General features: G+C 35.7%; 1 protein-coding gene across 1 annotated transcript in view; it reads left to right on the top strand.

The window, feature by feature from the left end:
- The window catches only part of LOC101564599 (3-beta-hydroxysteroid sulfotransferase), a 43,806-nt gene extending 30,529 nt beyond the window's left edge, over window positions 1–13,277 (top strand). The window contains exons 4-6 of the mRNA XM_004648405.2: window positions 6,362–6,456; window positions 10,782–10,959; window positions 12,866–13,277. Coding sequence (XP_004648462.2) covers window positions 6,362–6,456; window positions 10,782–10,959; window positions 12,866–12,984 — 392 coding nt within the window. The 3' untranslated portion in view covers window positions 12,985–13,277. The remainder of the gene's footprint in view (window positions 1–6,361; window positions 6,457–10,781; window positions 10,960–12,865) is intronic.
- Window positions 13,278–13,661: the final 384 nt, after the last annotated feature.

The following is a 13,661-nucleotide window of genomic DNA, read 5'->3' as shown; positions in this document are numbered from 1 at the left end:
TTAATGAATAGAGGGATTTGTTCTAATGGTGTTTGTAAATAGGATATCAAGTCTGCATCTTGTACAGCAGTTAACCACTAGGAAGAATGTATGCAGTGTGTTAATTATTGAAACTGTCCTACCAATTTGGTTTGAAACTGTCTCGGTGCTATTGTTTCTCAATAAAATTATAGAAAAAAATATTTGGAAACACTGTAGTGAAAGGGGCAGGCTGAAACTTCTCAATAGCTTCTGGTGATTAAATTTGTCTTCCAATGGAAAAAAATTAATAAATGTACACATACAAAATTGTCAAAAAAGTAGAAAAATTCTTCCAAAATGTTACTACAACTAACACACATATTCTGTAGCACAGTGGGATACAAAGTCAATACCGAAAAGTCAATAACATCCCTCTACACAAATTACAAACACACAGAGAGAGCAATTAGAGAAACTTTAGCTTTTACAATAGCACTGCTGAAATGGAATACTATAGAATTACTCCAAGTAAAGAAATCAAAGATCTGTTCAATGAAAGTTACAGTACTCTGAAAAAGTAGATTGCATAATATTTCAGAAAATGGAAAGAAAGAAAGAAAATGGAAAGTTATTCCCTGTTCCTGGATAGGAAGAACCAACATTCTGAAGATGGCCATACTCACAAAATTGTTACACAGATTTAATGCAATCCCTATCAAAATACCACCAACATACCGCACAGACCTAGTGAAATCATTCTTAAAATGTATTTGCAACAAGAAAAAACCTAAAATACAGGAGGCAATCCTGGGCAAAAAAGGCAAGGCAGGAAACATCACAATTCCCGACTTGAAATTACAGTGCAGAGATACCATGATAAAATCATAATGATACTGGCATAAAATAGAAGTGAGGATCAATGGAACATAAACACACTCAGTCATCTTATCTTCGACAAAGCCATACATGCTTACTGGAAGATAGATAGCCTCTTCAACAAATGCTGCTGGAAAAACTTGCTCTCTACATTCTGAAAACTAAAAGTTGACCCAAGTCAGTCACTATGCACTTAACTAAAGTCAAAATGGATTAATGATCTCAACATTAAAACAGAAACACTAAGTCTCCTGGAAGAGAAAGTAGATTGACGTTTTGAAGACATAGGGGTAAGCAATCAGTTCATGAACAAAAATCAAATTGCACGGGTAATACTTCAAAGAATCACTACTGAGACCTAAGCTTATTGAAAAGTTTTTTCATGACAAAAGAAATTACCAACAGGGTGATTAGGCAACCCACTAATTCGGAAAAAATCTCAACTAATAAACACACAGACAAAGGACTTCTAGCTAGAATTTATAGAGAGCTAATAAACATTACAGCCCCCAAATTTAGAGATCCAATCCAAAAAAAAGACCCAATCCAGAAATGGACATCCAAGATGAACACACACTTCTCAGAGGAAGAAATACAAGAAGTAAATAAATACATGAAAAAAAAGGCTCCACATCACTAGCCTTCGTGAAATGCAAATTAAAACAAAACTGACAGGCCTGGCCAAATAGCTCAATTGATTAAAACACCTGAAAGCAGGCTCAGGGGCTAGGGTTTTGATCACCAGGTCTGCCATAGAGGCACCAACCCTGGGGTGCACTAAGAGGGCAATTGAGACTGACCATGGTAGCACATGCCTGTAATCCCAGCTGTTGTGAGGCTGTAAACAGGCAGATCACTACAAGTTCAATGTAGTAGTGAGACACTGAACCCCTATGTAGACCCTTCCCTAAAATACAAAAATAAAAATAAAAATAAAACACAGAGATACCATCTCACCTCAGAAAGAATGGTTATCAGAAATAAATCAACCAAAAACAAATGTTGAAGAGGCTGCATGGAATGCTGGTGGGAAAGTAGACTGGTGCAACCATTATGGAAATCAATGTGGAGACTCCTCAAATAAATAAGACTGGAAATTTCATTCAATCCAGCTATCCCTTTCTAGGAATTTTCCCAAAAGAACTGAAATTATCATATCAGAGTGATACATATGCGCCTATTTTTATAGCAGCACAATTTGTGATAGAAAAATCTTGGAAACAACCAAAATGCCCGTCACCTGAAGGTTGGATGAAAAAGATGTGGTGTTTTTATACAATGGAGTATTACTCAGTTATAAAGAAAAATAAACTTGAAACTTGCATATATAAGTGGATGCAACTTTAAGATATACTCATAAATGAAATGAACCAGACCCTCATGTGTAAATATAATATTTTCGCCCTTGTGTAAGAATTCAAAATTGAAATTAAAATTGAAAGGTATAACACACTTAAATGCAAAGTGAGAACTTAAAGCTTAAACAATGCAGAGAGAAAGAAGAAAATGTAGGAAATGTCGATTAATCATCATTAAACAAGGTGCTTCAGGCAAGGGTCCTAAGAATCTCCATTATGTTTTTGAAAATGGCAGTTAATGGGTAGAATTCTCACCCTGACTATCTCTATATGGCAACATCTGTGAACTAAGCAACTACACTGAGGATAGCAATGTGTAATACTAAAACCATGCTTGAAATACCTGTCATTTTGGTCATCTAATTGTATACTCTTCCTAATATCATTATGATTATTGCTAGACTTTATTTAAAGTAATTTTAAAAGATAATAAAAGAAAACATGAGACAAAAAAGTTATAAGATTGTCCTGCTACAATGTTGTATATGGTTTGATTTCTAAATTTCTATGTAAAATGTGTAATGTTGGGGCTGGTGAGATGGCTCCGTGGTCTAAAGCACCTACTTAGAACAAGCTTAGCAAAGCACAGGGACCGCGGTTCAATCCCCCAGCACCACATGCCAGCCAGCCCCGCCCCCTGGTGGGCTGAGCTGGCCACACACACACACAAATAAATAAATAAATTTTTTTTAAAAATGTGTAATGTTTTTCACATTAATACGGATTTAAATTTTAGAATATCCATGGTTGCTGGAAAATAGAGGTTCCATTTTATGTCTAAGGCATTTGATATTCAGACAGACAGTGATGTTAAGCTCAAATGCCTCTGTTACTGGGTAATAATATCATTAAGCTTCTCTTCTGGATATTTAACAACTAAAATTTGCAGACTAAAAATTAGGCAAATAGAGGGGCTACAAGGATAGCCAATATTTCAACCCGAGCACTTCAAGAGCAGTAAGGACTCAGGACATAAGAGAACCTGAGCTGTGACATCTTGTAACTCAGTGCTGCCCCAAATTTCCTGATCAAGGAGATATGAGGCCACACAGGAAAGTTTTCAATGACTTACAGTGGGCCTGAGAAGAGTCACCTTGAGAGAGAAAATTCTCTCAGGCTTTCACAGAGAGCAAATTTTCCAAGCAATGGCCATGATTCATCCGATGGTTGACACTGACAAAAGATTTACACGGTGCCATAAATGGTTACAGCATAAATCCTGGGGGGATTTGACTGACCTTTACTGATACAAAAGTTACATTTTTAGTTATATAGGTCTTGCTTTAACTTGGTCTTAACTACCCAGCAGAAAAGTGTAACCCCAAGATATAAAAGTAAAGATATATAATATGTTGAGCTATAATAGACAAGTCAACAACTTCAGACATTTGCCAGCTGTGCTGCTAACTCACTATTATTATGGACTATTGGACTATGTTGCATTATTTTGCTCAATTCAAGTACCTACAATCTTTAGACTGATTTCAAGTATGAAAAGGCCCTTTAAAGCCTTCTCTACATATAGCTTCTCCAATTCCAGTGGAACACCCATCTCTTAAAAAACGAAATGAAAAGGAGGGATATGTTGGGAGCCACAAAGCTAGGAATTTGATCAAACATATGTAGGTGGGACTTGGCCTGGTGCCTAAAGCAAACAAGCTACCTCACTCTTGAGATGAACATCTTGTCTGGTTAAGGTTAGCTATCAACTGCTAGCAATCTACTGTCATGCATTACTAACATCACAAAAGTGTAAATAAAGGAGAGATTTATTGTAAAAAAAAAAGTGGGAGGAATATATATGTATACACAGGATAGGATAGATACATCTACTTTCTCTTAGTTCACTGAAAATAAAAGTTTTTACTAATATTCTTTAGACAAGATATCATGTCTGCATCTTGTCTTCTGCAATGTATCAGTTACTGTAAATGTCCTACTAACCTGTTTTAAAAATATTTCATTGCTATTTTATCTTTTTTCTCATTAGAATGAATAAAATTTTTAAAAAAAGAAAAAGTAATGAAAATATAATGAAAGTATGATTATGTATATCTATAATGTACTAATAAACTTAATGATAAAAAGCAAGAGGCCAAGAAAGGTGACAAGAATGGTCTGATATATAGGACAGAAAGCTCTCCACTGTCAATATAAGCAACACATGTGCATAGGGCATGTAGTTCTCACATGTGAAGAGCTGCCTCCCCTGTGACAATTGAAGTAAATTTTTTGTGTTGTAGATATCTATTGGTATTCTCATTGTAGTTGGCATCAGACTAGATTTCTGATGATACCTGTTATCGTTTGTGTCTACCTGTCCCCCTCAAAGCCTCATTCAGTCATGAGGTGGACTTCTAGCGGTTGTGGATAATTTCATAATCCAATGCTGGGATTATGTGTGTGTGTGCTACACTCAGCCTGGGGCAGATAGCCTGGATGCAGTGTAAGGAGAGGAGAGAGGCTTGTCCTCTGCCTCTGCTGCTGTTCTAGCTGCTTCTTCCTTTTTGCTCTTCCTCCATGAACTGCTGCCCTCTGCCATGTGCCACTCTGCCTTGGAGCCAGCCTAGAATGGACTCAAACCTCCACAAACTGTGAGCTAAATAAACCTTTACTTTTTAAAAAAATATATATTATTATCGTTAATAAAATAATTTTAAAAACTAAATCCTGAAATCAGGGCTGGGGTGATGGCTCAGTAGAATAAGTGCTTCCGTGGCAAGCGCAAGGGCTTCAGTTCAATCCCCGGTTCCGAAAAAAAAAAAAAATAAGCAAAAAACAAAAATTTAAATTCTGGTGAAATCAGCAATCAACAGACACCTGGATAAAGCAAATGTATTTATACATAATGGAATACTACTTGGTCATCAAGAAAAAGAAATTAGAGACATTGATAAGAAAATGGTTGTACTTGGGAAGTATAATATTGAGTGAAAGAAATCAAACATATAAGTTTAAATATCATATTATTTGAAAATGTTCTTATTTGAGTAGAGTAAAGTAAAAAAAAAAAAGGAGTAATAAAGGATAGACAAAAAGAGACCGGTAGTGAATATCTCACCAAAAGTAGGAGTGTCCAGAGATCAAGGGTGGCCAGGGAGATAGCTCAGTAGAATAAGGCTTGCATGACAAACACAAGGTCCTGAGTTCAATCCCCAGTACAGAGATCAACAGTAAGGGGCAAGTAAAATGGGAAAGTCAGGTAAGTACCACAAATATCATCCATGGATAGGATCAAAAGTAACACAAGGGATGTAAACATTAGATGGCAGATTAGAAGCTACAATTAATGATAACAATAATGAGAATGGGGTAAGTACAATTAAGGTACAAGTGAGGGGGAGAGAAATGGATTATGAAATAAATGAATTGAATTATGTATATTTACCCATATCCAAGGTAAATGTGAGCTTCATGTACTACCAACGTGTACTAAAAACAAAAATAAGCAAGTTGGGCGTGGTGGTACACATCAGTAATCCCAGCACTCAGGGGGCTGTGGTAGAGGGACTATTGGAAATTGAAGATCAGTCTGGACAACAAAGTGAGCTCAAAGCCAGACTAAACTACATAACAAGATGTTGCCTCCAAAAGAAAAAATGGAACAAACTAATAGATAAAATAAAAATGGAAGCTTCATGCGTCCCAGATATTCTTCTTCTAGATATCTTCCAGAAAGAATAAGCAACAGCATAGTACAGTAATACATGCATAGCCTCATTTATTGCAGCACAACTTATACTAGATACATCCTGAAATCACCCTGTATGTCCATTCACAGATGAATGAATAATGAAAATATGGCATCTATGCATGATGAAGTATTTATCTGCCATGTAGTAGGTTAATCTGTTACCTGTAGGAAATTGTATAGCTGGAGACTGTACTGTTAAGTGAAACAGTAACACACACATTTTGCATTTTTCTTACTAAACCCTCTGCATTACCACTTAGAAGAAAAAGTGCCTCATGTCTTTGGTGTTTTATGCCATACAACATGCATATATGTGTAAAATTCATGGTGTACAATGAAAGTTTATGCAAGATTAAATTGTGGTCTGTACCTTAGTACAGTGGAAGGAGATTGGTGAAGACTAATGTTTATACACATGACCCCCAAACTTGTAGAGTTTTTAATCTATCAAACATCTGCATCTCCCATGCAGTGGCATATGGATCATGGTTTGAGCACATTCGTGGCTGGCTGTCCATGAGAGAGAAAAAAGATTTCCTGCTGCTCAGTTATGAAGAACTGAAGGAGGTAACCTGCATTTTGCACTCAGTACACACCCTCTTCTCACCACCTGTACTCTGTCTGATCTGACACCACCTCTCTGAGGAGTTTGTTTTCTCCCTTCTTTGTCAAAATTCAGTGTCATGAAAATCAACTAAGAAGGAGACTAACACTCAGGTCTTCATTCCCTTCACTCTGGCTCTACCCTATTTCTGGTTCATGGTTTCCTCAGGCTTTTTTTCTTTGTTTCAATTCACAATGTGTAAGAGCACTTTTGAGCAGGCTGACTCAGAGCATGATGCTCGGTGGTGGTGGGACTATTTCTGTGGGGAGGGCTTGTGATGCTGCTGAGAACATGGTGAGTTCCAGAGAAGCATCCAACTGTCTACAATGTGTTAACAAAAAGACAAAGATAGCTCAATCACCATTAAAAATCTCTTTACAGAAGTAATGACAAAATAGTTCCAAACATGGATAAAGAATTTAATCTACAAATACGAGAGGCATATAGAAATTCAATTAGCCATGCTCAAAATATATCTGCAACAAAGTATTTATTAAAAAGTGTGCCAGAAATTCAGCACAAGAACAGGACATTCAAAGCTATTAGAGAGGGATTTGTTCTAATGGTGTTTGTAAGTAGGACATCATGTCTGCATCTTGTACAGCAATTAACCACTAGGAAGAATGTATGCAATGTGTTAATTATTGAAACTGTCCTACCAGTTTGGTTTGAAAAAAAATAAAATAAAATAAAGCTATTAGAGCAAACAGACCACCCATGAAAGAAACGCAATCAGAATCAAAACAGACTTCTTAACGCAGACCCTCAAGTCAAGAAGAATATGAAGTATTTCAAGTCATGAGAGAAGACAACTTCCAATCCAGATTTATGTACCTTGCAAACCTATTGCTCCAAGTTGATGGAGAAATAAGATACCTCCATGAAAAAGAACAAATGAAAATATCACGGCTGCCTACCCTGCTCTCCAAAGTTCTCTAAAGGGTATTTTTTTTAATTTTTCTTTGTTTTTAAAGAGAATGCAAATAATAGCGAAAACATTAAGAAAAATACAGAATTTCAGTAAAAAAAAAAGATATATCACATATAGTTGTCTCAAAATTAGCTGTTCAGATTATGCATGTAAGCCTGTAAGGTTTGTCAAAAAATTATAAAAGTGGGTCTTTCTCTTGGAGCAGGCGGGGGCGTCTGACTTTGCAACTATGGCCAAGATTAAGGCTAGGGATCTTCGCGGCAAGAAGAACAGTTGTTGAAACAGCTGGACGACCTGAAGGTGGAGCTGTCACAGCTGCGCATCGCCAAAGTGAGGCAGAGTCCAAGCTCTCCAAGATCCGAATTATCCGCAAATCCATCACCCGTGTTCTCACTGTCATCACTCAGACCCAGAAAGAAAACTTCAAGAAACACTACAAGGACAAGAAGCCCCTGGACCTGCAGCGCAAGAAGACAGGAGGCATGCACAGCCAGCTTGAGCATGAGGAGAAGATGAGAACCAAGAGGCAGCAGCGGAAGGAGTGACAGTACCCTCTGCACAAGTTCGCCATCAAGGCCTGAGTGGCATGATAATAAAACTCAAACTCTGAAAAAAAATTTACAAAAATAAAAAATGAGAGAAAAAATTTTAATTACTAACTGTTCTTTTCAAAACACCAGCAGAAATCTGCAGTACAATGATCCAAGCGATCCTATGAGTATACATATGTAGTACTTTTCCCTTCCTTCTTTCATTCTTTTCTCCGTTTCCTTGACACAGATGTTCATTTTGTTTGAAGACCTTCTTTATCATTCATACTATCCATTGTACCTTTCAAATTTTATTTACTTGCTTAGGTTCTTTCACTGGTGAAACAATATGATGTTCACACATGCAGCTCTGCTTTATTTCACTTATGAGTATTTTCACTAGTTACATCCATTTACCTATAAAAGTTCCAAGTTTAGGGGGTCTGTCCATTAGCTCAGATGCTTAAGTACCTGCTGAAACAAAGCAGTCAGGCTCAGGATGCTGTGGTTCGATCCCTTCATCCTCAAGGAAAACCAGACCTGCCCTGAAGGCATCCTGAGAGGCCAAAAAAAAAAAAAAAAAAAAAGTTCCAAGTTTATATTTTGTAGCTCAATAATAACTCCATTTTATAAAAATATTACATCTTTTTCATGCATTCATCAGTTGATGTGCATTTGGATAATTTTAAAACCTTATCTATGACAAATTATGCTAAGATAGACATGGGTGCACCTATATAACTGCGGTATGATGTTTTCAGTCCTTCAGTAAAAATACTCATAAGGGATCAAATGGTACCTCTAATAATAGTTTCTTCAAGAATCATCACACTTATATCTATAATGTTTGTACCAGTCTGCACTCCTACAAACAGTGGAGAAGCAGTCCCTTTACCCACAGCCCCTCCGGCATTTATTAGTAGTTCTCTTCTTCATTACAGCCATTCCTTCTGGGATGAAAAAGAATCTCGATGTTATCTTAATTTGCATTTCTCAAATGACAAATTCTGCTGAATTTTTTTCATATATTTATTTGCCATTTGTATCTCTTTATTTGTGAAGTGTGTATCCACCTCAGATGCCCATTATTGGATTGGGTCTTTGAATTTTGGAGGCCCGATTTTTTCTCTTTTTGCATACTTATATGTGGTAATTTGAAAAATGAATTTGAACACAATATGCAATACCACAAAAATTGCTGAATTCCTATTATTTTGTCATGGGAAATTTTCTATCATTTCTAATATATTTTTACTATTTTCATTCCTTTTAAAAATTTTAAATATCAGACAACAGTGATTTATGCACACCCATGCTTATTTCAGCACAGTGTGTAGTAGCAAAATCTTAGACTCAACCAAAATCCCAATCAACCAAAGAATGGATAAGGAAGATGAATTTTCTTGTACAATGAAGTACTACTGAGCCACAAAGTAGGATCAACTTGCATCTTCTCTAGGTAAATGGATGCAATCACCCTAATAACATATTCTGCACTAAAATTAATTGACCGCATGATACATATCACATTGTGTCTCTGGTATGATATTGAGATACTAAATATGTAAATAAGTAGGAAATTGTATAAAAGATATTTTGAAATGCAAAGACACTATTCAAAATAAAAGAGTGAGGGAACAAAGGAATTTGGAAAGGAGAGGGAGTAAAGAAAGAAGAAACAAATAGAACGTATTGCTAATTGTGATAAATCAGACAACCTTTAAATACCACATTGTTTCTCTAGTGGGAGAAACTGGAAGGGTAAATAATAACTAAGGTTTACAACAGGTACTAGGAAATAGGAAGAGAATATTCAAATAAGAAGGGGAAAAAGAGATAGTGGAGAGAAAATGAATGAATAAAGGGAAAATAAATAAGTTATGGAAAAAACTCAATACAAGCTTTTGGAAATAAGGAGAGAAATAGGGGTTGAAGAGAGGAGAGGGATTTGGGGAATAAAAAAATCAAGAAGTACTATTTACAATTATAAACATATTCTAATAAATGTGATAATTATGTATTCCTAAAGGGTACCAGTAAAATTAATTATAGTTACAAAGAATGTAAATGAAAACAAAACTGTGTGACTCAACAGTTTGAAAAGAGAAAATAATGCAGATACAGATTTAACCCTCCAGAACAGATACAAAGCCAGCCAGCACTTCCTGAGGCGATTTCTGCACAGCTCTTTGGGTTCACACCATGAACTATGTCTTTCCAAAGAAGTCTTGTGTTTTGAACTTAGGATTCAAAGTTTCATCCTCCAACAGCCTCATTTGAAAACACACAAAAACACGTATTAATGGTTGCCACATTTTGTCTACTTCTTGGTTATTAGCTGATGATCATGTAACAAAAAACATCTTCGTTTTCACAAAGACTGCACTTCTTGTACTCTCTGAGCAAATAGAAATTATTGAGATCACTAAATATCTTATAAATGCTTTGTATTATTCAAACACTACTTATGGGAAACAGTCATTTCTTAGTATAATCGCTAATCTTTCTCACGTTATGTGAGGACCACTCCTTGCTTAGGCTTATTGTTGTTTGCCTAGATTTCTAAGAGCGGCCATAAAAGTCCCAGATCCTGTTCATATGATGTGCTATACCAGCACTGGAAGTACTTCTCAACTTTGCATTACACACAAACTTCAGGTTGTCTCATTTTGCCTGTCTCATTCTCTTCTTCCTTTTCATCCAAGCTATTCTGCTTTTGATATATTTGGACTCCTTATCATTCCATTTCTCTATATTCCATCACTTCTATCTTTTATCCTCTTTATTCTTCTTCAACAATTATTGCTCTGGGTTTCTCTTCTTTCAGAATACAAGAAGCACTGTAGAGAAGATCTGTGAGTTCTTGGAAAAGAAATTAAAACCAGAAGAAATAGATTTAGTACTCAAGTATAGTTCCTTTAAATACATGAAAGAAAACCAGTTGTCCAGTAACAAACAGATGATTGATCATTTTAAAAATAAGAATTTGACATTTACAAGAAAAGGTAAGAAAAAGTTCTCTGTTTTCAAAATTTCTTAGGGGACATGCCAGATATTTCTCTTCATTAGAACAGAATGTAAAGTGTTTAAATGTTCAAGATTTTCTCGTTTGTACTCTGAGTGGAGAACAATGAAGCCTGAATTCTCCTCTCTCCTCTCACTGTCTTCTTCATGCACATACTCAGAGTAAACTAACCCCCTTCCAAAAATTACACCTCAAAATTACACTTCTCAATATCACCAAGGTTCTCAAAAAAGTCTCTAAGCTATGTCTGTGGGATACTTCCAAAGCATTAAGTAGGTAGTTCTTGTCAATTACTATTATCTGTACCTATTTTATTATGGACTATATTACCAGACACCAAATTGGAATTTGATGACACATTTGTAGTAGTTGCCTGACCAAAAAATAATTAATCAAGCAGAATATATGCATTATTAATTTTGATGAAGCACAACAATCAACAGGTGGTAGTAATTCATAAACTAACAGATTAAAATGTTGAAGCTTTTAATATTCATAATGAAATGTTTTAAATAGAACCTCAAGATTCTATGAGGGGGTTTGACCCTCGGGTCTCCTGTGCAGGCTGTGCCTACGGGGTGTGCTGAGACCACACTTGCAATAGGGCCTGGTAATGTGCATCTGTAATCACAGCTATTGGGAGACTGTAAACAGGGAGATCACTATGAATCCGATTTAGTTGTGAGACCCTGAACACCCTGTAGATCTTCCCTAAAAATCGAAAAATAAAAATGATTTTATGATATTATTGGTTCAAAACTTTATATCATTGCATCTTTATGAGCTAAACATTTACAGGCAATAGCAAACATAGAATATGGAATTAATACAGTCTCTGCCATTATTAATAATAGCATTTCACACAGTTTTAGAAACACATCTTCATAACCAAAATAAATGGGGTGAGTAGTCTACACTAAAGAACTGACATGAAGCATTGGAAGCTTCTGAATGCCACAGAATTGAAAGTATTTTTAGAGGTAATTAGTCTAATATGATACTACTGTGTCAGTTCGTAGCTGAATGCGAATGGCGTTTTTAAAGGAAGAAATTGGGAAAGAGACGCAGAAGAAGAGCAGTGTAAAGAGACATAGAACAAGATGGCCATTTACAAATAAAGAGATGTACCCAAAACAAATGTTTCTCTCAGCATCCTCATAAGCACTCAGGACATCAAACTTAATAAACTAGCATTTCAGCCAACAGTCCTGTAGAAACTTAATGTATACTACATAAATAACCCACAAAATGTTAGCTACCTTGTGAAAGCCTGAGCAAAAAATAAAGGTGTTTGAAGGATTTCTTGAAAATCAAATATTAATATAAAAAGAAACTCACATCTACACAATATGTAGACTTATCAATCATTAATATTCCATAATTGGCCTTCCTGCTCTGAGAACTAAACATTCCAATCACAATCTGCTAAGTTAACCCAAATCATAAATGCTGTTGACTTTGTGCAATCCAGTAAAAACAGACGTACTGAGAAAGGATAGATTCTAATATTTTAAAAGATTTAGCTAGCCAGGCTTGTGGCTAAAAGACTATATGTAGAATCTTCTGGGAGAGAGAAGGAAGAATGAAATTGTTTCTGTGCAAATAAAAGTATAAATTTTAGGAGCTGGGGAGATGGCTCAGTAGAATAAGCACTTGCCTGGCAAGCGCAAGAGCCTGAGTTCAATCCCTGGTTCCACACAAAAAAAGTAAAAATTTTAGACAATCAGGCATAGAGAGGCACTCTGTGGTCATTGTTTCTCAACTGTCACTTCACCTATGCCAGCTACTTTCTCTAGGTTAAGTTTATTCTAGAATTTGATTGATGAGATGTGATGAAGTTTAGACTCCATCCCTCGATCTAATCTAAAACTATTTCTGTTTTCCAGGAGTCACTGGGGACTGGAAGAATCACTTCACTGTAGCCCAAGCTGAAGTATTTGATAAAATATATCGGGAGAGGATGGCAGGATACCCCCCAAAGCTGTTTCCATGGGAAGATAGTTGAAAATTTCTACATGTTATACAGATACTGATGTTTTCCTGACCTTGGTCTTTTGCATATTTGGGAGGTCATAGCATAATACCTATGATTTTATTGTGAAGCCTTGAATTATCAAATCTTTACATTTTTCATGGCCTACTTCTTACAAATTATCTCTTAACCCATAGTAATTTCATAGAATCATAGAATCTACACATTAGAAATTCTCCATAGTGTTCATAATATACTAAAAGCATAAAAATTATCACAAATTGTGTCAAATTGATCTTTTGTTTTAAAGAGAGAAATAAAAATAAAACAGTGTTTCAGAATATGCCAAACCACTCCTACTCACTATACTTCTGGAAATATTATCCAGACCATTTAGACAAGGGAGAGAAATTAAAGCAACAAGGATAGGGAATGAAGAAGTGAAATGAACATTATATGCACATGATATGATACTCCATCTAGAAGAGCCCAAAAACTCCACCAAGGAACTTTTAGATTTAATAACCAAATTCAGTACCATAACAGGATGCAAAGTAAGCACTCAAAAATCAATGACATTTCTATCAAACACAAGAAAGGCACGAAGAAAGAAAGTAGGGAAACCACACTTCTTACACTAAAATTCATAGACCTTAAATGCTTAGGTATCAATGTAAAAAAGGAAATAAACTGTTTCTATAGTGAAATTA

The sequence above is a fragment of the Octodon degus genome, unplaced genomic scaffold (genome assembly GCF_000260255.1).
Source record: "Octodon degus isolate 3935 unplaced genomic scaffold, OctDeg1.0 scaffold00404, whole genome shotgun sequence".
Lineage (NCBI taxonomy): Eukaryota > Metazoa > Chordata > Mammalia > Rodentia > Octodontidae > Octodon > Octodon degus.
The sequence above is the reverse complement of the archived record's forward strand: the minus strand, read 5'-3'. Positions and strand labels throughout refer to the sequence as shown.